Source organism: Canis aureus, chromosome 9 (genome assembly GCF_053574225.1).
Source record: "Canis aureus isolate CA01 chromosome 9, VMU_Caureus_v.1.0, whole genome shotgun sequence".
Classification (NCBI taxonomy): Eukaryota; Metazoa; Chordata; class Mammalia; order Carnivora; family Canidae; genus Canis; species Canis aureus.
This window is the reverse complement of record NC_135619.1, coordinates 34,259,482-34,283,841: the sequence shown is the minus strand read 5'-3', so window position 1 is coordinate 34,283,841 and position 24,360 is coordinate 34,259,482. Positions and strand designations below refer to the sequence as shown.

Sequence of the window (24,360 nt, the reverse complement as noted above, 5' to 3'; positions counted from 1 at the left end):
GTGGCGCAGTGGTTTGGCGCCTGCCTTTGGCCCGGGGCGTGGTCCTGGAGACCTGGGATTGAATCCCACGTTGGGCTCCCGGTACATGGAGCCTGCTTCTTCCTCTGCCTATGTCTCTGCCTCTCTCTCTCTCTCTCTCTGTGACTATCATAAATTTAAAAAAAAAAATTTGAAATTTAAAAGCAGCAAAATATTTCTTTCCCCCAACAATGTACCTGTTAAGATCTATGAACCAATTTGTTTTCCCCAAAATGAGCATCAAAGTCCTAAACATGGATGTGGTATTTGGGCGTGGAGCCTTTGGGAGAATTCATTTAGATGAGGTCACGAGGATGAAGCCTCACAATGGGATTAGTGTCTAAGAGACAAACACAGCTTGCTTCTCCTTCTCCACCATGAGAAGATGGCCATCCACAAGCCACAAAGCACCCTTAGTGGGGAACTGAGCAGGCCAGCACCTTGACTGTGGACCTCCTAGTCTCCAAACTGAGAAATTAATCCCTGTTAAGCTACCCCGTCTATGATGTTTTGTCATGGCAGCCCAAGCTGATACAGTAAAGTAAAATGGAAGAAAAGTAAAGTGGAAGACTGCAATTGCTTGAGAGAAAGCCCGGAGGAGGGAGGGCCTAAGTTCTACCTGCGTTGTCTCTTTCTCATCCCGGGAACCCCTGGATACCACTATACAGAGTGAAAGTAACTGTCTAATGCCCACATGAGAACTGTGTTCACGTGCTGACAAACTATGGCATGGCCTCAATTCTCTTCTGATAGTAGAATGCTACTGCATTGTCTTACTGAAAATAAATGCATGAAGAGGATTCTATGTTGCTTTAGAAATCTGGGGATCCCTGGGTGGCGCCGCGGTTTGGCGCCTGCCTTTGGCCCAGGGCGCGATCCTGGAGATCCCGGATCGAATCCCATGTCGGGCTCTCGGTGCATGGAGCCTGCTTCTCCCTCTGCCTGTGTCTCTGCCTCTCTCTCTCTCTCCCTCTGTTACTATCATAAAAAAAAAAAAAAAAAAAAAAAAAAAAAAAAAGAAATCTGTTGCAGAAGGATTGGTGCCAAGTTTAACACAGTGGTAAAGAACCTGCTTGGGTCAGGTACCCAGGAAAGAATGTGTCCGCTGCTGAAGCAGTGTCATTTCATGATGGGGGAAAAAACCCCCAGCCCTGCTCCAGAATGATCTTCTATTTCACTACCTATTTCAGAGCTCCATTTTTGGCGGGTACCTTTACGGGATAGGAAGTTAAGATATCAAATGCAACTTAAAAATTTACAGTTGCACTTTGTCCAATTATAAGGCAAAAAGTGGAAGTCTCTTTCAAAAGCTGATGTATTACGAGTGACTCATTTTACAGCCCCACTCACACCAAGGTTCAAGACAGGCAAACCCCCTGTGGTAATGGAATGGCAAATTGTACTGAGTTTAATACCGTAACCCTCACCTCAGGCATACCAGTTATGACAAGAATAGAACCACCTTTCATAAAAGAAAGCGGGGGTGGTGGCAGCTGGGGCAGAGAGGGAGGGTTCCCTAACTGCATATACAGATAATGTGGTTACAAAGAACGATGTAGCAGCCTTGAAAGGAGAAGAAACCCAGAGTGGACAGCATGTTGCTGAAAGAGGATCTGTGGAGGGTTGTTCCCAGGCACCCTATTTAAATGCCTTTGTGAATTCAGGTCACACACCAAGGAGTGTCTCAGGCCCCTTTTTTCTTTTTGACAACAGTTTTGCAGTAATCAGGCTTTGGACTTCTCAGGGAAGCCCAGAACTGGGCCTAAAGAATAAGATACATGGAAAAACTGTGAAACCATGAAAATACATTTTTTAAAAAAGTTTTCAGGTATAATACACAAAAGCAAACAAGTTTATCTTAAAAAATATCAAGTATCACATCCATAGACTATTCCTAATTATAATTACTTCTTAAAGCAACATATGTCTTTGTTTACAAATACAGCAGCAGGTGATAAAACCTAACGTCTCCAACAGATTGCTTACAGTTCATAATACAAACAAATGTCTATGTCTCAAATCACATTTTAGGCAGTTTAACTTAAAATGCATAGACAATTACATACATTAAATTTGTCATTATTAGGTCAATTTAAAAAATCACAATATTAAGAAAAAATACAAAAACCCTTTATAGAGCACGCATAAGAAGTCAAGTTTACTTAATGGCAACAAATCAGTATCTGCTAACCAGTGACAGGCAGTTTAAGTGCCTTCATCCAGGAAAGAAGAGGAAAAAATCCCGTTACTTTGCACACATGAACAGTTGCACTGACAAACACTACAATCTTGAGAAGCATTAATTTCTTACTTTGAAAAAACGTATACCAAACTTTGCTCTTTAAAATGTCCAAAGGCTGGCCTCTAATTTCCACCAACAGCAGACTAACATGTTTATCTAGGTAAACCAAAAATGGGTGTACTAATGAATTCTGTAATGCCACCCCCTAGACTGTAAGCATCCGCGGGACAGGCATTCTCTTTCATCTCTGTAGCTCTGGAATCTGGCAAAGCACTGGGATCACTTAAGTGTCTGTTGAATGAATATAGTTCTCCTGTTTTCTACAGCCAGAAGCTTGCATGGCATTTCTTTAATACTGATTATTTTGTTGGCAATTTTAAGTTTACTTGGCAGAATTCTGAAAATAAAAAGTGTCTGTCTTCAGTACTAAATATTGCTTTATTGAGATTAAATTTTAGTCCTCCTGAAAGCTACCCATCACTTTCTTTGTATGCATAGTACAGTACCTATAACAGTATGATTTATCTGAATTTAACCTTATGCTTTTCAAAAACCAACATCTGAAGGTCTGTGTTTAGGTTTAATTTCTAGGGTTTATAACCGTGGCATTTTATAAAGCTAGCACTGGATTATTCAGGGTGAGGAAGACATTGGCACTAATCATTTCGAAGTATAGGCAACTGACTGACATGCAAATGAGTCACTGTTTTTAATTGAACCGTGACTAGAGTTTAGTTCTTTATTATTTATTTTTTTAGTTCTTTTTTTTTTTTTTTTTTTAATTTATTCATGAGACACAGAGAGAGAAGGAGAGAGGAAGGGGCAGAGACAGGCAGAGGGAGAAGCAGGCTCCATGCAGGGAGCCCGACGCGGGACTCGATCCTGGGTCTCCAGGATCTGGCCCAGGGCCGAAGGTGGCACTAAACCGCTGAGCCACCTGGGCTGCCCGAGTTTAGTTCTTCTATACAAAAGCTGTCCAACTGAGTACAATAGGTAGCACTTATTATTTGTGAGGTAAAATTTTATGGCAAAACAGGCTTTCTTTCCTAGAAAATATGCCAATATTCTGTTGTAGTGGTGTGCCAGATGAAGGCCAAAAATTCACCCCCTTTCTTCTCTCCTCTTTTATTATTCTCTAATGAAAACAGGAAAACTGACAAGGAAGGAGGACCTTGGGTAATTAAACAAATATATTGCCTATTCCTGAATACTCAATGTATTACTTTATACCAAACAGGGCTGTGGAGTTCGAGCTATAAACAGCCATCTTTTGTTCAAAAGCATGAAAAGGCGTCAGGCCGAGTCCAGCATAGACAAGCCAAGGGATTTCAAGCACTCCTTTAAGGAGCCTTGATTCTTGAGAACTGCGTGTGTGATGAGGACGTAAAGTCTTTACTTTCATTTTTCCTTGTCATTTTTTGGTTTAACATGTCAAAACCTAAGACTCCAACTCCAGAAACACTAATCCTCAAATATATCTCAATTCTCTCCACCAAATTTGTCTTTAAGTTCTTGTTCTGAGAGAGTCCAAGTATCAGCATATTCTATACAGTCTTCTCTTCTAAGACCAGACAAACTTTCTAGGAAACAAGCTCTTCCCTAAACTGATGCCAGCCTAATAGGACTGGTTTCAAAAGCAACACCGTTCCCTTGTAAACAGACAAACCTTCCCCCATGCTTTCCCCCATTACTCCACTAGAAAACTTCTGCTTTTAACTTTACCCTGAACCTAAAAAGACATTTGTCCCGGAGTACTCACAAGAATCGAGACTTCCCCTGCAAGTTGAGAAATAATGCTCTAAGAAACTAAATGGAATATAAAAGCAAATTCTAGTCCCTTTGATTTCCATTCTTATATATAAAAAAAACAAAAAAAAAAACCTCACAACTATCATTTGGAAAGTCCTTGAAAAGCAAAGAAAAGGGTACACTGGGCAGTATGGGTCACTAGTTAAGTTTATATACTTATTGGGAGTAGTAATTCCAAATCTCAGATACACGGTCCTTCAAATTCTTCAGCAGATTTTCTCATCTCATAAATGGACTCCACAATTAGATTCCCAAACGTGCTATTTCTCTTAATCAAACACTATTCTCTAGTGTTACATACATTAAATATTGTATCTAAAGCCAGAGTTGTGAACTTGTCCCAATGTAACACAACCAAAATAACCACATAGAATATCTTTGCTATCTCACTTTTCCTCTTATCCCTCCAGTTAGCTGAAATTGCCTGATAATTTAAGCTAAAATACCTTCTAAGGCTACTTACTGCTTTGTAAATGGGAGGTTACTCTGACAAAAGATTCCAAGAGTGTCATAGATCGTTGGGGCTTGTCCTTGCAAGGAAGCAAAAGAAAAAAAAGACCGCTTGTGCCACTAAGTAAGAGCTGTCTAACAACATTCCCCAGTCTCAAAGTATCTAAACAAATCAGTTTCAATTCTGAAAGCTTGACTCTATCATCTACTTAAAAGGGAGCTTAAACACTGAATGTTCTTCTCAAAGATGACCATCTTGCGTTCTTAAAAAGAGGTAGCTATCAAACCATTAAATTGGCAGCATTTGGCATTCCTGACATTTTAACTATAAGAGAAACAAACTACTAAATATTTCTCTAAGCAAAAACAAGAGCTCTAGCATAAGTCTCTCCTATACTAGTCAAGAAATTCACAACTTATTTTAGTAACCCAATGGATACATTCAAAGTTTCAAAATGTTATTAACAAATAACATAGTCAGTTCTAAGAATCTAAGAGTCTGATTTAAAAGTAAGGTGCCAAGAAGCTACTCAGGCTATTTTGGTGGATACAAACAACACTAATTTAAGCAACAGTCACACTGCCTTCAACGCAATTGCAGAGATTTACACCTTATTATTATTTTCAGTGTTAGAGCTAGAGGGTAATTTTTAAGGATGGCACTCGAATTCTACCTATTTACCTGTCAACAAACAGAACTGAACTGTTAGCCATAGCACTTTACAACAGATGTAGGAAACTATGCAAAAGACAATGACACAGCTTAATCAGACTCTGAAGACATACACATTTTGATCGCACTTGTATAGAGAAGAGTCGTGCCTAAATGACTACAGTTCTTGAAACATAACTGCTATATGTGTTTACAACAACCCCTACAGTGTGCCAGTTTTCCATATCAGGGAGAAACTAAGGGATGTACTCCTTCTAAAGAACTGAAGGAGAGGGATCTACACAGAAGGATCTGGGCAGAAGAGGATTTTGTGGGGAATGCAAGTTACTTGTCACTATGAAGCAATTTCCAGGGTTTCCTCTGGCTTGAGGTTCAAGACAAAGGAGAGAATTATTTCCTTCTTTGAGTTCTTCCCAAAGCAATACTGACACCTCAAAATCTATTCCAAAGCAATACAGAGATGACCAATTCTCTAATAATTTACACACATGTTGGCCTGCATTAAAAAGAAAAAAGTTTTCATAAATGGCAGATTTTAGAGCTGTGTGACCATCTGGCTAAAAATAAAAGCAAATCAGGTAAAACTCAAAATCAAAGAAAAGTTTTTACTAAAAGCTCAAGGATAAAAATGAACACTGCCTGGCTAATGAGCTCAACATCTGACAATAATTACCAACAGCTTTAAAATATATATCCAAACTACAACTTCAAGAGGACCAGGTTTATTTATCCTATAGACAGAGCAGTTCAAGATGTTGAGAGGCATCATTTGTTTAAATTATGACAATGTGATTGTTTTAAAAGTGTGTTTATTTAGGGGAAAAAGTGATTATAGAAAAATACTTGAAATAATTTGCCAATGAGGTTGCAGATTCTAACAATAACCCACATTTTAGGTTTTTAAATGTGTGGTTTCATAATTTAAACAAATCGAAAACTTTTTTTTTTTCAAATCGAAAACTTTTTAAAACAAATCATATCAAAGAGCTATCAATATACTTCATCACTTTAACGTTCAATAAAAACCGAATAAAAATCACATTTGAATGATTTACTTTTACATTTTTATCTGATTGTATCCATCAGATGTACTATACATCCAAGTACAAGAGGCAGATATCTTCTCTGAGAGGTGCAAGAGTTGTTCTTTCATGAATGCCCTCTAAGAATAGTGAAACCAGCAATTTTTATATATGCATTCATGTGCATATATATGTACTTCAAAAAGCAAAGCGTCCTCTCTTCGTCCATTAACTTAATGGTAAGACTGCAATAGAAAAAAGAAAAAGTAAACCTCCAGTTTTTCTAAGTGGAGTTTATTAACTCCTTGCTGTGGTTTAAAATAAACTTATTACTTAACAAATCCAAACACCAAGTCATCCCATTTATTTTGGCATACAATTTGCAAAAAATTTAAATAAAATATGTATAGCAAGAAGTTATACTAATGAAAGTAAGTTTAGGGGGCATTTTATTAAGATTCTTTTTCCTTTACAGTTAAGGTAGACATCTGATTAATCTAGTCAGAGATCTGATTATTTTGTTAAGTCATTTTTTCCTTCAAGGAGAAACAGGACTATTTGAAGACTAACTTGACTTACTTCTGGGGGGAAGTGGGATGCTTTTCTATTTGGTCAAATGCCCCCAACAGGTTCTCCAACTAAAATGTCAACCCTATCACTCTGGCTTGGCTGACAGTAAAGCATCACATGGCATGCTTTCTGCATGACAATGCAGAACAGTCATATAACCTGGAGCTCAATGGTGCTGAGGATCTAACAAAACTTTGGCTGAGAAACACTACGGAGAATTATAGAAAGGACAGGCAATGCTACATACATATTCACTGTCCTAGATTTTCTAAAAATCTACCTTGGTAGATCACACAGGCAGAGACTGTTTTTACTGAACTGTGCTTTGATGTGATGTTATAAAATGTGATGTTAAAAGAAAGTTAAGTCCGATGAACTGCAACTGAGTTTACCTCAAAGATGTTATTGAAGACATTGCTTACTACATTTCAAAGTCTTTGGGGATCTCTGGGAAATTTTTCTATTTTTAGTACCAGGAATAACTAATGTCACCCTTCTAAATGGTTTATCTGAAGCTTGAAATGTACTCTTCTCTTATATACACATACCCCCCTCTTTTTAAAAGTTTTAAATGCTTTCTAATCTTCTATCTAAAACTGGAGGCAAATAATCTTTCAGTTGTGCTCATGCAACTATTAGTGCATTTTAAATAACAAATTTAACACTCACATGGGGGCCACCAGGCATCGGTGGAGCACCAGAAGGTCCTGAAGGCACTTGAAAAGGATTGTTGGGAGTGGGATAGAGTCCTGGTGTGGGATATGATCCTGCAGGGGCAGGATATGGTGCTGGTGGTCCCCAGGCTCCTGGTGGAACAGTGCCCCATGGAACAGGTGGTGCTGCCCCTGGTGCTTGGGGAGGGGGTGCAGGATATGGCCCTGGAGATGGATATGGCATATTAGGGGTAGGATACTGCCCTCCCATTCCAGGCGCCCAAGGTCCAGAAGACATGGATCCCCATGGACCTAAAGGACCAGCAGCAGCTGGATCTGTGGGTGCACCATATGGTCTTGGAAGCTCTGGAAAGGGCATATTTGGTGTAGGATATGGCCCCGTGGGGCCAGGGCCTGGCACGGTTGGGGCTGGATAAGGACCACCAGGTGGGGGACATGATGGTCCAGAAGGAGGAAAGGGTGCTGGGGGTCCTGGAGGTGGTCCGGTGGGAGGCACAGAGGGATACATTCCTGTTGGTGCTGGTCCAAAAGGCACAGTGGAGGGTGTTGCACTTGGTGGGAGTCCAGATGGCACAGAAGGTGGAGCACTTGGGTTATTCCAAGGGTTGGAACTTGGCCAGCCTTGAGGAGGTTGGCCAGGTTTTGTATTGCTCACAGCAGACGTTTTGGCAGGGGAGTGTTCAGGTAGTGCATCTGCCAACTGGAATACAAAACAGGCATGTTTTATCAATCTTATTTAGGGACAAATCATGTCAAACATGATTATAAACCCATAAAGAATAGTAAGCTACAGAGGAATTATAAACTCCTAGAAAATCTTCAAAAGCTAAATCGCTCAGTTTAAGAACAATCCATGTAACATAAAAATCAACTTTACATCAACATTACAATGCAAACTCATTAGAGCCGACCAAATTTCCTAAATACAGTTACTCAAAATACTGTGGATCTGAATCCTGGCTTTACCTCAAACAAGCAACATACCCCTCTCCGAGCTTTAGTTTCCTCATTAAAAAAAAAAAAAAAGTTCAGCATTAAGTTGAGGCTTAAATGAGATAGTTCATGTAATGCTGGCCATTATTAACACTGCCTGGTTAAAAGAATAGGAGTAACTTTACACTTTATTTTATTTATTTATTTATTTATTTTTTAAATTTATTTTATGATAGTCATCAGAGAGAGAGAGAGGCAGAGACACAGGCAGAGGGAGAAGCAGGCTCCATGCACCGGGAGCCCGATGTGGGATTCGATCCCGGGTCTCCAGGATCGCGCCCTGGGCCAAAGGCAGGCGCCAAACCGCTGCGCCACCCAGGGATCCCTAACTTTACACTTTAATGTAATTTTCCTTTTTTTTTTTTTTTAAAGATTTTATTTATTTATTCATGAGAGACACATAAAGAGAGAGGCAGAGACATAGGCAAAGGGAGAAGCAGGCTCCATGCAGGGAGCACGATGTGGGACTAGATCCTGGAACTCCAGGATCACGCTCTGAGTAGAAGGCAGGTGCTCAACCACTGAGCCACCCTAGACATCCCTGTGTCATTTTATTTTTATTTTATTTTATTTTTTTTCCTGTGTCATTTTCTTAAGAGCCAAAATACTTATGAAGGATAAATGCATCAACTTACCGAAAATTCATCAGACATTTTCCTAAAAAGCAGAAAGAAAGAAAAAAGAATACTTCAAAACCAGTGCTTACCATTTCTCATATATTCCATAAAGAACTTTATGTACACCATTTTTTACCTAATCATATATGCAGGGTTTTTTTCTTTATATGGGGAAAACTTCTATAGTAGTTATATAGTTCTACAAATGTCATCTCTTTTTACTAGCTGCACATTATATAAAAGTGATCCACAATATAGTTCACTCTCAATTTTGATGGTAGTTTGTTTGCATTTTGAGCTGTTTTAAACAATGATACAGTCAACACTTCTGAACACATATGCTTGTGAATGTGTCATCAGGAAAAAGTCCTGGAAGTAAAATTTATAGTGAACAGGTAAGGCTATCTACAATCCATCTTAAAAGTCCATGCCACAGGGGATCGGTGGGTGGCTCAGCAGTTTAGTGCCTCCCCCCTTCGGCCCAGGATGTGATCCTAGGCTCCCTGCATGGAGTCTGCTTCTCCCTCTGCCTGTGTCTCTGCCTCTCTCTCTCTTTCTCTGTCTCTCATGAAGAGAAAAAAAAAAAAGTCCATGCCACTTTTAAAGTCCTTTGCCAATTTACATGATCTTTTATTTTATTTTAAAGATTTTATTTATTCATGAGAGACACACACACAGAGAGGCAGAAACACAGGCAGAGGGAGAAGCTGACTGGCTGCATGCAGGGAGCCTGACGTGGGACTCAATCCTGGGTCTCCAGGATCAGGCCCTGGGCTCAAGGTGGCGCTAAACCTCTGAGCCACCTGGGATGCCCTACATTATTTTTTAAAACTCTTCACCACTGGGTATTATTAAATTTCTAAGTAGTTTTCAATTATGACAGGTTAAAAATTGGCACCTTGTTTTAACTTTTACATTTTTATTTATTTTTAAAAAGATTATTTATTTATGAGAGACACACGGGGGTGGGTGGGAGGGGTGGAGACTGGGGCGGGGACGGGGCAGAGACACATGCAGAGGAAGAAGCAGGCTCCATGCAGCGAGCCCAACACGGGACTCAATCCCTGGTCCCCAGGACCACACCCCTGGCCAAAGGCGGCACTAAACCGCTGAGCCCCCAGGGTGCCCAACTTTTACATTTTTAAAATTAAGTGGAAACTAGAGCATCTTTTAAATCCCATATTCAATTTAGAATAAACTTTTGTGAACTTGCTCATAAGTCTTTGTACCACTTTTGTCAAATTCTAAAAGTGAAGCATAAAAAAATGCACAGATGTGAGGTGTTCAGGTCAACAATTTCAGACAACTGTATATGCCACTAACCAAAATACAGAACGTTTTCCTTCACTCCAGGTTTACTGATGCTTTCCAATCAACTCCCCTTTCACTCAGCAATCACTTCCTCAGTTTTTGCTTATTCTGTGACTTCATATAAATGCAGTTAAGACAGTATGTACTCTTTTTGCCTTTGATAATTACTCCTTAGTAGTACATTTTTTAAAGGCTTTATAAAATTGTAAGGAGATTAATCCTGAAGTATACGAGACAAAAAATTCACCTATGCTTTCTAACAATGCAGGTTTTAACTTAAAATATGTATTTTAAAAAATACTTAGAGAGAGAGAGAACATGAGCAGGGGGAGGGGCAGAGGGACAAGCAGACTCCCTCCCTGCTCAGCAAGGAACCCCATGGGGTTTGATTTCAGGACCCTGGGATCATGACCAGAGTTGAAGTCAAACACTTAAGCAACTGAGCCATCCAGGTGCTCCCAACTTAAAATATTTTTCTTTCAAACAATAATTACTGTATAATCTGTCTTTTCTAAATGGATATGACAAACTACCCTTAACACATTCTACTGCCACTATTGACAACAAATACTTCTGACAACAAATACTTAACGAATATTTGTCACAAAAGAGGTACTGTGCTGTAAATGTTTTAGGCAGGTAATCTCACGGAATAAATGCAAATTTTTCACTCAGTTTACAGCTTGAGAAAAGGAGGCTCATCAAGTTAACTTGTTTAAGGGTACACAACAAATGTGACAAATAGAAAAGTTCAAATTCAGGTATGATCTGATTCCAGAGCCAAGGCTCTTAACCAGGCTAGAGACCTCTGTTCTTTTCCACTGATCTGCACAACAACATTCCATCTTAATTTCGGTAGCTTTATATTTTAAATAAATTTTAATATCAGTTGACCTATTACTGTTGTCTTTTTCCCCTGGACTCCTGAATATTATTTTTTCCAGATCATTTTATAAAAAAATAATCTGTTGGTGTTCTGGTTGGGATTGCATTAAATTTACAGATTAGAGAACATGGAACATTCAAAATATCGAATCTTGGGATCCCTGGGTGGCGCAGCGGTTTGGTCCCTGCCTTTGGCCCCGGGCGCGATCCTGGGAGACCCTGGATCGAATCCCACGTCGGGCTCCCGGTGCATGGAGCCTGCTTCTCCCTCTGCCTGTGTCTCTGCCTCTCTCTCTCTCTCCCTCTCTCTGTGTGTGACTATCATAAATAAATAAAAATTTATTTAAAAAAAACAAAAACAAAAACAAAATATCAAATCTTCTCATTCAAGAACAAAGTATATCTTCCTGGTTTCCATCATTGTCATTTATCACTCAATAGTTTATTTTATTATTTTTTTTTTAATAGTTTATTTTTTTAAAGTAAACTCTAGCCAAAAAAAGTAAACTCTAGCCTTAACGTGGGGTTCAAACTCATGACCCTGAGATCAAGAGCCACACATTCTGACTGAGCCAATCAGGCACCCCTAAGTGAAAGGCTTTTTAAATTTTACTGAATTACTTTTGTAAACAGTGATGTTATTAAATTATTTTATTCCTGAAAGTGTCACAGTTGATTCTCTGGGATTTCAGGTAATGAATTCTATCATTTGCAATAAACAAATATGCAAGTTTATTTTACATTCTCTCTCTTTTTAAAAGATTTTATTTATTCATGAAAGACACACACAGAGAGAGTGATAGAGAGAGAGGCAGAGACACAAGCAGAGGGAGAAGCAGGCTCCATGCAGGGAGCCCAATGTGGGACTCGATCCTAGATCTCCAGGATCAGGCCCTGGGCCAAAGGCGGCACTAAACCGCTGAGCCACCTGGGCTGCCCTACATTTTCTTTTCAATATTTACACCTCTTTTCTCCTTTGCATCAGCTAAACTTTACAATGAAACGTTAGTGATAGAGAGCACAATGGTCTTGTTCCAACTCTCCTAGAAATGCTTCTAACATTTACATAAAATTCCCATTTTTTAGGGGTACCTGGGTGGCTCCACAGGTTAAGTGTCTGCCTTCAGCTCCGGCCATTATCCCCATGTTGTGGGATGGAGCCCCGCATTAAGCTCCCTGCTTAGCGGGAATCTGCTTCTCCCTCTGCCCCTCATCCTGCTCATGCTCTTTTTTGCTCTCTCAAATAAAATCCTAAAAGCATTCCTATTTTTAGTTTAAGATGGAAAAAATTACATTAAAGATGTCTATTTATGCCTATGTTGCTAGATTTATTTATTCCTAGTTTGCTAGTTAAAAAACATTTCGAGAAGACACTGCATTTCTTTTGATCTTTTTGACATCTAATGAGCTGATCACAGTTTCTCTCCTTTGATCCATGAATAGTTAATTACACATGAAAACGGCTTAATACTGAGCCATCCTTGCAGTTTTAGTTTTATTTTCAAGTACAATTGGCTAACAGGAATGATAAAGACAAAGTGTGAAGCCTACAACTGCCATAATCTTGCTATTTATTCAGAATATCAAAAAACACATTTTGAATATATAGTATATACAACTATCCATTCCTTCCCACATTAAGGTTTTGTACTAAAACCTTACATCACACAAGAGTAAATTCTTAGGATGAACACCTGAAAAAACTTTATCAGTGCATGACAAGTTTAAAGTCTACATAAGACAGTAACATGCTTTTCAAACAGGGTGAACCTTTCTGAAACAGAAAATGGTTCTGTATCAAAGTTCACATTAATTCTGGAGTGGAGAACTAACAAAGCAATCCATTCAAATTCATGTGCTCTTGCTTGCTGTTCAGGTTTTCAGAATTACTCTTTTCCCTCTTAGTTAAAAAAAAATATATATACAAACACTATATAAAGTTAACTAGTTTAAAATTACATTAGAGTGTAAGTTATTCCGTAAGTTAATAATATTAAACTGACTCACAACTCTGGCTTTCAAAATTTGAAGTTAAAAATAAAATCCTGAAAGACAAAGGAGGTATTAGAATCTTATGATTAAGTAATGAAGCCCTCACTAAAGGGATTAGAGGTAGATCATTTCTTGTTCTATAGGAACTTTTAGTAAAGTGACCTTCTCTCCATTGTCTAGAATATGCAGTGTTCATATTAATGGGAAACATTCTAATTTACTTACTTGCATCATAAAAGGTAAAAAGCAGAGCTGGACAGCAGTGTTTCTTTTTCTTTTAAGAGTTTATTTATTTATTCATGAGAGAGAGGCAGAGACACAGGCAGAGGGAGAAGCAGGTTCCCTGCAGGGAGCAGGGAGCTCAATGCAGGACTCGATCCCAGGACCCCAGGATCACCACCTGAGCCAAAGGCAGACACTCAACCACTAAGTCACCCGGGTGTCCTGACAGCAGTGTTTCAATATAGGAAGACTTGCGTAATTTTTTAAAATTGAGACTCTTCTAAAAAACTATTCCAAAATACCTAGAATATGCTATTTTGGGAGGGTAGGGGTAGAGGCAGAGGGAGAAAGAAAGACTCTTGGGGGATCCCTGGGTGGCGCAGCGGTTTTAGCGCCTGCCTTTGGCCCAGGGTGCGATCCTGGAGACCCGGGATCGAATCCCACGTCGGGCTCCCGGTGCATGGAGCCTGCTTCTCCCTCTGCCTGTGTCTCTGCCTCTCTCTCTCTGTGTGACTATCATAAATAAAAAAAAAAAAAAAAAAAAAAAAAAAAAAGAAAGACTCTTGAGCAGGCTCCACGCCAAATGTGGATGGATCCCTATGTGGGGGTCCGTCTCAGGATTCTGAGGTCATGACTTGAGCCAAAATCAAGAGTCAGACACTTAACCAACTGATCCACCTAGGCATCCTGGATTATGCTAATTAGATGAGGCCAAAGTAACCCTGAACGCCCCCCCCCCCCCCCAGTTTATAATCATAATCAAGATTTTCATTTTTTCTTTTTGGAATACAGTAAAGCTATTATTTCTAAAACTTTCCATTACTACTTTATGGCAAGATCTATGATGTATCCACTGAAAGTCATTCTATTATCTGAGCAGTAAAAACAGAAACTTAAAAGCAGAACAAAATTTCTTTTGACATACCTCAGAAAAGTAAAACATTTCTGTAATTCTTATGGCTTTTTTTTTTTTTTAAGATTTTATTTATTTATTCATGAGAGACCCAGAGAGAGGCAGAGACACAGGCAGAGGGAGAAGAAGGCTCCACACAGGGAAGCCCATGTGGGACTCGATCTTGGAGCCCCAGGATCATGCCCTGGGTCAAAGGCAGGTGCTAAACCGCTGAGCCACCCAGGGATCCCCACTCTTATGGCTTTTAGAGTCAAATGGAAATCCAATTACCAGTAGATTTTATTTTATTTTTTATTATTCGTTTTTAAAGATCTTTTTTATTCATCAGACACAGAGAGAGAGGCAGAGACATAGAGAGAGCAGCAGGCTCCTCACAGGGATCACACCCTCAGCCAAAGGAAGACGCTCAACCCCTAAGCCACCCAGGCATCCGACCAGGAGGTTCTAAAAACAAGTTAAACTCTGTAAATTACTAGTGACTACCCATCAAGGAATATTTCAAAGGGCCATCACAATTTGTGGTGGAGTGTCAAGAGCACAGGACTAGACAGTTATGAAATGTGGAAATCAATCCTTTGACTCTTTTGACTAAGGCAAGCTTAACCATAGACCACCGCTCATCTGCAAAAGTTTTACTTCCTGACTACTTCACAGATAAATTAAAAGTAACATGTTTAATAATCTATAATGTACTACAGACAAATAAGATGTTTATTAAGAGAAACTAAGAGGGATGCCTGGGTGGCTCAGTTAGTTGATCATCCCACTCTTGGTTTTGGCTCAGGTCATAATCTCCGGGTCATGGGGTCAAGCTCCAGGTGGGGCTGGGTGCTCTAGGAGAGGAGTCTGCTTGAGATTCTCTCTTCCCCTCTGCTCCCACCCCGCCCACTCTCTCTAAATAAGATCTAAAAACAACCCCCCCCCCCAAGAAACCTCTCCTTTTGGCCCTCCCCACCTCTAAAAAAAAAAAAAGAAACTGAGAAATCAAGACTTTGGCACTGATTTGTTTAGTATGGGGGAAGATGATGGTAACATATTGAAAATATAAATTTCTGATTAGAATATTTGATTATGGGCACCTGGGTGGCTCAGGGCACAATCAAGGGGTCCTGGGTTCAAATCCCACATCCGGCTCCTGACAAGGAACCTGCTTCTCTCTCTGCCTACGTCTCTGCCTCTCTCATGAATAAATAAAATCTTAAAAAAAAAAAAAAAAGAATATTTGATCATTTTTATTATTGACTCTCTTATCAGATACATTCCATTTTACATTTGGACAACTCAAGGAACTGAGGACTTAGTAAAGTTTTTGAATATTCTTAAGCTTTTGAAAGACATAATTTTTATTTTTTTAAAAGATTTATTCATACATGAGACACACAGAGAGAGGCAGACACAAGTAGAGGGAGAAGCAGGCTCCCCGTGGGGAGCCCAATGTGGGGACTTGATCCCAGGACCCTGAGATCACAACTGGAGCTGAAGGCAGATGCTCAACTGCTGAGCCACCCAGGCGTCCCAAAAGACATAATTTTTTAAAGTATCATTTTTTTTATACTTATGCCTGGAATATACACACCAGGCACTGTCTTGTTAGGCTTTGGGGAAATGAAGAGTACTACACAGAATAGACATTTAAGGAATTCACAATCTGGTGAACTACCCTTTTTTTTTTTAAAGTTTATTTATTTATTTATTTATTTATTCATTCATTCATTCATGACAGGGAGAGAGAGAGAGGCAGAGACACAGGCAGAGGGAGAAGCAGGCCCCAGGCAGGGAGCCCGATGCAGGACTCCATTCTGGGACTCCAGGATCACACCCTGAACCAAAGGCAGGTGGTAAACCGCTGAGCCACCCAGGAACCCCCCTGAACTATCCTTTAAATAGTAACTACCTTACTTTGGGTAAGCCCAGGGCACCAAGTTGAGTACCTAAAGGGCACCTAAAGGAATCAAGGAAAGGAGAATAAGGGGAGGAACCCTGAGAAGAGGTTCCTTTGCAGTCTGGGAGAACAATGAAGAGCTGGCAGTAGGGGATGATGGGACAGGCCCCGGGAAAGAGCAGACCGTGCAAAAGCTAAAGCAGGCAAGAATACACTATGGGAAATATAAGCAGTTCGAATTGGTTGGAATACAGAGAGGGGAGGGATAGAAGTTTTAGCAGAGAGCCTTTAGACTGAGGTTTGAATGTCTCAATCAGATTCAGCTCACCCCAGTGACTCAGTTTCTTCAACTATAAAAGGGCTAGTGATGCGAAAGACTAAATGGTATTCATAAATTAAGTGTCTATAATAACAGTGCTCTAAAAAAATAGTGGATGGGCAACAGATATATATTCCCTTGTCTTTCTTCCTACATGGGCATGGCAGCAGAGATTAAAAGAATGACCCTGAAAGTTATGGCTGCGTAGATAAAACCCTAGCTCTTCACTGGCAGGTGATGGACAGGTTGAATTCTTCAAACTCCAGAGGTTTAAGTACACAGGAGTAGTATCCACCTTGCAGACCTGCCCCCAGACTGACAAAATAAATCTCCTGGTCTCTCTCTGGCACTCAAGGAAAACTCAACAAACGTTAACTTTTACAATCGCGGTCACAGGCCTGCAAACCTTTATCTGCAGTTCTCGATTCGGAAACTTCTGAAAAGAAAAGGAAAATTCCAGAATTTGGCATAAAACTTAGTTGGGTGGCAAAACGTGACCTGAGGATATTTACAGTTTCCATGAAGTCACGCCTATCCCTGCACCATTATTACCGTAGTCTCAGGGATGCTGCTGGGACCTTGTGAGGGTGACACCTCTGGCCTACGCATCTTACTCTTTCTAAAATCTAAAGACAAAATTCGAAGATTGCTGAATTCCAAAACATACCGGCCCCGAGCCTTGCAGTTAAGGAATGGGTCTCTCTCTGTTCCTTCTGGAGAGAAGAAAAGAACATTCTCACACACACAACCCAACTCAAGTCGCTGAGACAAACTAGTTTTAAATAGGAGGTTCAGAGACGCCAGTACCAGAAAAATTCCTGTTGCTGCCCAGTGAATACAGCCGAACAAAGAACTTCTGAAAGGGATCCCTGGGTGGCGCAGTGGTTTAGCGCCTGCCTTTGGCCCAGGGCGCGATCCTGGAGACCCGGGATCGAATCCCACGTCGGGCTCCCGGTGCATGGAGCCTGCTTCTCCCTCTGCCTGTGTCTCTGCCTCTCTCTCTCTCTCTGTGACTATCATAAATAAATAAAAATTAAAAAAAAAAAAAAAAAAAAAAGAACTTCTGAAAGCTCTCCGAAGGCTACCTTGGCCTGTAAAAGGAGGCTCCTTTACAGAACATGCCTTCACAACCATCAGGTGTGTAAGAGTGTGTATTTCTTCAGCAGTAATTTTTTTTTTTTTTTTCCCGTCAGGGGAATACGGTCTGATGCCTCAACATTAGAAATTTTTAACCAGTAAAAGCACTGCTTTTGGTTTTCGAAGAGGAAACGGCTCAGCTATTTATAAGCTTCCATGCGTAACACAAGCCCCCAAATCCTAAGAAAGAGAGTGTCGCCGAACTCACGGCTTCTGTCATGTGTATTCGTCGAATAGGATCTGTGTAGCAACTCCTTCGGCAACTAACGACCGGAACGTTGTCACACGGCGGACAATCTGATTAAACAAGTGCCAGATTCCTCCAAGGCTGTTCAGGCCCCTCGCTCCCGTTTTATTAGAAATTAATGAATGGGGGAGGGGACCGAGGGGGCGCGAGCCGGGAAGCCTTCAGGGCCCAACGAACAAAGGGAGTCCGGGATCAACCGGAGCGAACCGGCCGCCGAGCGGGTCGCGCCGCCCGGAAAGGGGTGGGGGTGGGGAGGGTGGGGGAGGGGCCGGGCCCTCTCGCCGCCCCGCCCCCAAACCCGGCCTGACGTCAAGTGCGGAGAAACCCGTCCGGCGCGACGTCAGCCGCCTCCGACGCCTCCTCCCGGGGGGCGATCGGGGGGCACCTCGCAGCCTGAGGGAAGATGGCGGGGGCCGACGTTTAGTCCCGGCCCCTGAAGAGGCGACTCGAGGTTCCTCTGTTACCGCGCCCGTCTCCCGCTTGGGCGTGCTCCCCTGCCCCCCTCCACGATACCCACTAGCGCCGAGGCAGCCTCACCCGGCCAGATCCGAGCCCGCAGCAAAGTCTAGAAGCGGCGATGGGTCCGGGGGAATCGGGTGCTGAAGAACCGAACGCGGACTGACTGACGGCGGCGGCGGCGGCGGTGGCGGCGGCAGCAGCGGCGGCGGTGGCGGAGGCGGAGGCGGCGGCGGCGGCAGCGGCAGCACTAACAGCGCGCGGCTCCTCCTGGCGCCGGAACAGGAAGCGCCGAGCGCGCCGCCCCCGCGCGCTCTCCCCCCTCCTCCCCGGGCCGGGTGCGGCCGCGGGCGCCCCCCGCAGGCTTCGCGCTGCACTGCGGCCTGCCCGGCGCGGCGGGGCGGGGCGGGGCGGGGCCGGGCGGCTGCTCCTCCGGCTCGCCCCGGGGCGGCTGTTTTCCTCCCGCGGGAGGGAGGACCGCTCCCCGGTTTTCCGGAATTCTGAGCCCTCGGAGGAAATGCCTGTAGCCAGTGACGTTCTGGGCACCTCGGCGGAAACTGCTAGCTTGTTTCCTGGACTGGTTTGAGGACTGCTTCTGGATTTCCTACGCTTAGAGATTTTTACAGCCGGGCTTGGATGCCGGCTGGCTGTGAATGCGGCCAACCAGTGAATCCCGGCCCTCGGGCCGAAATTGGGGAGCGCTACAGCAGCGATACGGGGAAGGGGGCCCCACATGTTCATCTTTGAAAGAACCTTTACCTACTTTGGGTCAGGTCTGTAGGATGATTGACACATTCCCCCGGCTGTCAAGGAATCTGCCGTAATTATATAGTGTGCAAAATGTATATACATACAGTATGTACATAGATTTTTATATGTAAAACTACACTAGAAATATGCGGTATCAGTACATTTTGCTTCTTTGGGTAACCCCTTAGTGGGTCACTGGGCAGGGGCATTTTATTAGAAACGTCTTAAAGGAAGACTTATTCCTGGGTATGCTCCACCAGAACCCACACTTCTCCTACTGGAAAAGAGGCAATAGAGAAACTGCAAATACCCAAGCCTGGGGAAGACCTATTTTTGGACAGGGAAAATGGTCTATGGAAAATGACATTAGTGTGAACAACTTACCCTGCCGTCAGGAGGCAGTGAATCTGTAATGCCTTATGGAGCTATAAGGAATCCTGAGTCAGCAGACGTCAGTAAAACTATATTTAAAATCTTGACCTGGGACGCCTGGGTGGCTCAGCAGTTGAGCGTCTGCCTTCGGCCTGAGCGGTGATCCTGGAATTCCGGGATCGAGTCCCCCATCGGGTTCCTGTATGGAGCCTGCTGCTTCTCCTTCTGCCTATATCTCTGCCTCTTTCTGTGTCTCTCATGAATAAAATCCTAAAAAATAAAATCTTGACCTTTTTTCATTAGGTTGTTGTTTTAATTCTGATTTTTTAAAAATTTATTCATGAGACACAGGCAGAGAAAAAGGCAGAGGGAGAAGCAGGCTCCCCGCTGAGCTGGGATTCCCAATGTAGAACTTGATCCCAGGACTCCAGACCCCAGGATGACGATGCTCAACCTGGGCAGATGCTCAACCACTGAGTTGCCGGTGCCCCTGATTTTATTTTTTAAGATTTTATTTGAAAGAGAGCGGCAGAGAAAGGGGATCATGACCTGAGCCCTTGGGCGGAAGCCCTAAGGATCATGCTTAACTGACTGAGCCACCCTCGGTCCCCTTCTGATTTTAAAATTAATTTTTTTAAAATATTTATTTATTTATTTATTTATTTATTTATTTATTTAATTTTTTTATGATAGTCACACACACAGAGAGAGAGAGGCAGAGACATAGGCAGAGGGAGAAGCAGGCTCCATGCACTGGGAGCCCGACGTGGGATTCGATCCTGGGTCTCCAGGATCACGCCCTGGGCCAAAGGCAGGCGCCAAACCGCTGCGCCACCCAGGGATCCCCTAATTTTTATTTATTTATGATAGTCACACACACAGAGAGAGAGAGAGAGAGAGAGAGAGAGGCAGAGACACAGGCAGAGGGAGAAGCAGGCTCCATGCACCGGGAGCCCGACGTGGGATTCGATCCCGGGTCTCCAGGATCGCGCCCTGGGCCAAAGGCAGGCGCCAAACCGCTGCGCCACCCAGGGATCCCCAAATTAATTGTTATATTGCTTTTCATTGCTGAGGTTTTGGGTAAAAAATATTTTGCGCTCAAATTGTCTCATTCACTTCACCTAGTCCAGGTCAGACATATCAGGGTGACTGCCTCGTTTTCCCATATTTTTAGCCAGTAGTAGCATGCTGAGTTCTAGAGCTAGGCCATTCCTGTCCCATGTGGACTGCCCTTGTCAACCTTTGCTTGGTAACTAAATCCCCACCTAGCTTTTCATAACTGCACTGCAGTCTGAAGCCCACCCTACCTAATCTTTGCATTTTTCATGTAGGTCAGACTTGCAAAGTGACAGGAAGACTTCCACATCTTCTTCCTTCAGTCTCTTGCACATTTAATCACATCTTGGCATCTGCTTCTGGAAGACCTAAACTGACACACTAAACGGACAAAAAAATGTATTATAAATTAGAAAACGTGTAATTTGGATTAAAAATTTTCAGTTTAAAAAAAAATTTTTTTTTTTTTTTAAAGATTTGAAAGAGTGTGAAAATGAAGGGGTGGGGGAAAGGAAGGGCAGAGGGAGAGGGAAAGAAACCCAAGTAGAGTCTGTTTGGTGGGGCTTTTAGGACCCTGAGATCATGACCTGAGCTGAAACCAAGTCCGATGCTTAACTCATGTCCCCACCTTTTTTAGATTCTAAGTTGAATGTGCGAAGTCTGGATATAGTGTTTTTTGTTTCTAGAGAGAGAGCAAGCATGCAGAGAGGATGAGATAGAATCTTCAGCAGGCTCCACCCCAAGTGCAGAACCAGAGGCAGAGCTTGATCCCATAACCCAGAGATCATGACCTGAGCAGAATTCATTCAGATGCTTAACTGACTGAGCCACCCAGCAGCCCTAGGGCACACAATGTTTTATCTTTTTGTTTTTTTTTTTTTTTTAATATTTTATTTATTTATTCTTGAGAGAGAGAGTCAGAGACACAGGCAGAGGGAGAAGCAGGCTCCATGCGGGGAGCCCAACGTGGGACTCAATCCTCGGACTCCAGGATCAGGCCCTGGGCTGAAGGCGGCACTAAACCGCTTAGCCACCTGGGATGCCCATGTTTTAAAAACAATATACAAAGCCTTTGGATTTTATGTATGAAGTTTTAATTAAGAATTGAAAATTTATTCAGATCAATTTATTTGAACTCACATCCAAGAAGAAACATTCAACTTCAGGATTAGAAATAAAAATGCAAACAGTCTACTTCTTTTTGGGTAAGAGGAGGATTCATACAAGCCCAACTGACAAGAGTACTAACAGCTTTGTGAAATTACTACTTAAACTGTATATTCAAGTATATATCAAGTTCATACTTGGCTTACATAGAATTGAGTCACTCACTCCTAGCAAAGTCAGCATAATTTAAGTAAACCCCCGTGAGTTTTATTTTAAGTCTGAAAGCTTAGATTTGATTATAACCACAGCAAAAGTGATTATCTTTACTTCCTGCAAATGTAATCAACTTTAAAATAACAGGCAAACATCAATTTTACTAAACCTTATTAAGGGTAGGAGGAAACTACAATTGTTCATCCAATTCCAGAGTCTAAACTATAAATCCAAATTGTACTGTTATCTCTATCGTCAAATCAAGCCAAGAAAGCCTATTACAGACTATCAGAAGTGAATGTGAATTTGCAGGGTCTACTAAGGGGATACTTTGAAAATCTATCATCACATTATTTTTAAGAAATTACAGAAATTACTTTAAAAGTATGCTCTAATAGTCACCTCTTAAGTGGAGAATTAGCCTTCAGGAAATCAAGTCACAAGTATTATTTATCTACATTTTATATGCTAGGAGATGAAGATCAAGATTTAGGATTATCTATTCAAAATTAAACAAAAATAGATTGCTTATATTTGAAATAGGATTCATGTGCCCCAAATCCCTTTCCATTGGGCTTTATTCATTAGTCTACATTTCTACATAGAAGCCAATCCATTAAAAAGTTACCTCCATTGTGCCCAATATCTTAATATATTAGAATGGTATAGGCAGACTTTTGTAGCATTGCTTACCTCTAGCAGGTCATTAAAAAAAAGAACTTTGTGCTTTCTGTTCATTCTTTAGAAATAAAATTTGAAACTGATTATGGTTAAAGCAAATTGTAAAGATCTTTTTTTTTTTTTTTCCAAAATAGAAACAATAGTCTGCTTGACTTAAAATCTTTTATTCATTTAGGTATTACTTAACACACAGGTTTTTGTAGATTTAAACATTGTTCTCCCTGTGCTGTCTCCAGAAATAATTGTCTACTTTCCTGTGAAATTTACTAAAATTAATATATAATCTGACTCGTTATAGCTAAAAGTGACAAAAGTTTTTAAATGAAAACTTAGAGTATATTTATGAATTAGGTTTCAAGGTTTTTGTTTCATAGGAAGAAACCTATTACATAGGCCTATAAAATGATCCAAACTTCAAAGAGACAGGAAGCTGGTAACTTGATTTGTCTTCTTAATGGCTTTGGCTCATGAATAAATGATAATGGTTTGTGTTTTTCTTATCATTTACTCTACTTTTTAAAGGATTTCTAATTACTAAGACATTCTTTGTATTATTTATAATAAGTCACAACTTTAAGTGAAAGCCATTCTTTGACCATTAGCTGAAATTCAGGAAAGAACACAGTTCTGTTCACCAAATCAATAAATCTAACCACAGGCTGACTAAAAGCTTCCTTTAATCTTCTTCCTATTAGGTCTTCCTTTAAATTAAACCATTCTCTCTATGAATTATTTAAGTGAATGGCATGGCTATAGAAAGATCACATAGGATTCTTCAATACAAAAATGCTCAAGGAATCTAAAAAAAGAAACCTATTCAGCATATTTCAAGAATTGGAGTATGAATCAAGATGCTATAGCTCAAAAAAAAAAAAAAAAAAAAAAAAAAAAGCATAGTAGTGGTGGTGGGGTTGTTCCAAAAAGCTTAAGAAAAATAAAAGTCAAGTTTATTTCCTGATTAGTGCAGGATGATTCCCAAAGCGCAGTTAAGTGTCTGGTCCAGACCAGCTATTAGCAATTAAGTAGTTCCCTTTCACTGTCAAGGCTCTTCCCTGAGGTGATGCCTAAATTCTTAATTTTAATATTTTATCTTGTTTCTTTTAGCTTCATCCTCTCTCACCAATAAGCTCTACACATTTCCACCATGCTGATGCTTTCCCAACTCTGGAATTTATACTTTTCAAATGCCCACAAACATTAAGTTACAAAATTTATAGATATATTTGAATCTTTCCTCATGTTCCTCTCAAAACTTAGTCACTTTAGTTATATATTCCAATGATTACATATTTTACATTTTTAAAATTAGTTTGTGAATACTGGAGGCTCTTCCAAATGTGTCCTCACAAAGTCAGAGAAAGGGATTAACCTTTCTAAATTCCAATCTTTTAATGCCTTAAAAATTAATTTATTATTACTCTTTTCTTTTTCCTTCATGGTAAACAATTCCATTCTCAAGTCTTTATGCTTCTACTTTCAGATTTCTTTTCACTGTAGCAAATATGAAAGGAAAAATACAAACCATTTCAGAATAAATGAGTCTCTTCCCTGCTCTCATTTATTAGATCATCTACTTCAAGGATATATATGGCAGTATTTTGAAAATGTTAACAGCTATTAATACCTTGAAGTTGAAAAAATAAGAAAGCCAGAGAAAATATACCACAAGCAACCAGTTTGAATATATGAAAAGCTACTTATATCTTGATTTTCATATAAACATTTTTACCATTATAAAAGACAACATAA

The 24,360-nt window shown here is 40.9% G+C and overlaps 1 protein-coding gene and 1 long non-coding RNA gene across 7 annotated transcripts; one reads left to right on the top strand and one right to left on the bottom strand.

Annotated features, from left to right (window-relative positions):
- Positions 1-1,808: 1,808 nt before the first annotated feature.
- On the bottom strand, positions 1,809-18,679 carry MAPK1IP1L (mitogen-activated protein kinase 1 interacting protein 1 like). 6 transcript variants are annotated; one of them, XM_077909364.1, is made up of 4 exons: positions 18,514-18,679; positions 9,087-9,108; positions 7,454-8,158; positions 1,809-6,459 (listed from the first exon to the last, which is right to left on the bottom strand). In XM_077909364.1, the coding sequence occupies exons 2-4, from the start codon at positions 9,102-9,104 to the stop codon at positions 6,448-6,450; spliced, it is 735 nt and encodes a 244-aa protein (XP_077765490.1). In that variant the 5' UTR covers positions 9,105-9,108; positions 18,514-18,679; the 3' UTR covers positions 1,809-6,447. The 6 variants fall into 6 exon arrangements, with proteins under 6 accessions (XP_077765490.1, XP_077765491.1, XP_077765495.1 ...); XM_077909365.1 differs by lacking the exon at positions 18,514-18,679 and adding an exon at positions 17,938-18,159; XM_077909369.1 differs by lacking the exon at positions 18,514-18,679 and adding an exon at positions 17,400-17,419.
- LOC144320623 (uncharacterized) lies at positions 17,650-23,112 on the top strand. Its single transcript, XR_013386234.1, has 2 exons — positions 17,650-19,205; positions 20,886-23,112. It is a non-coding gene; the product is annotated as an uncharacterized LOC144320623 (long non-coding RNA).
- Positions 23,113-24,360: the final 1,248 nt, after the last annotated feature.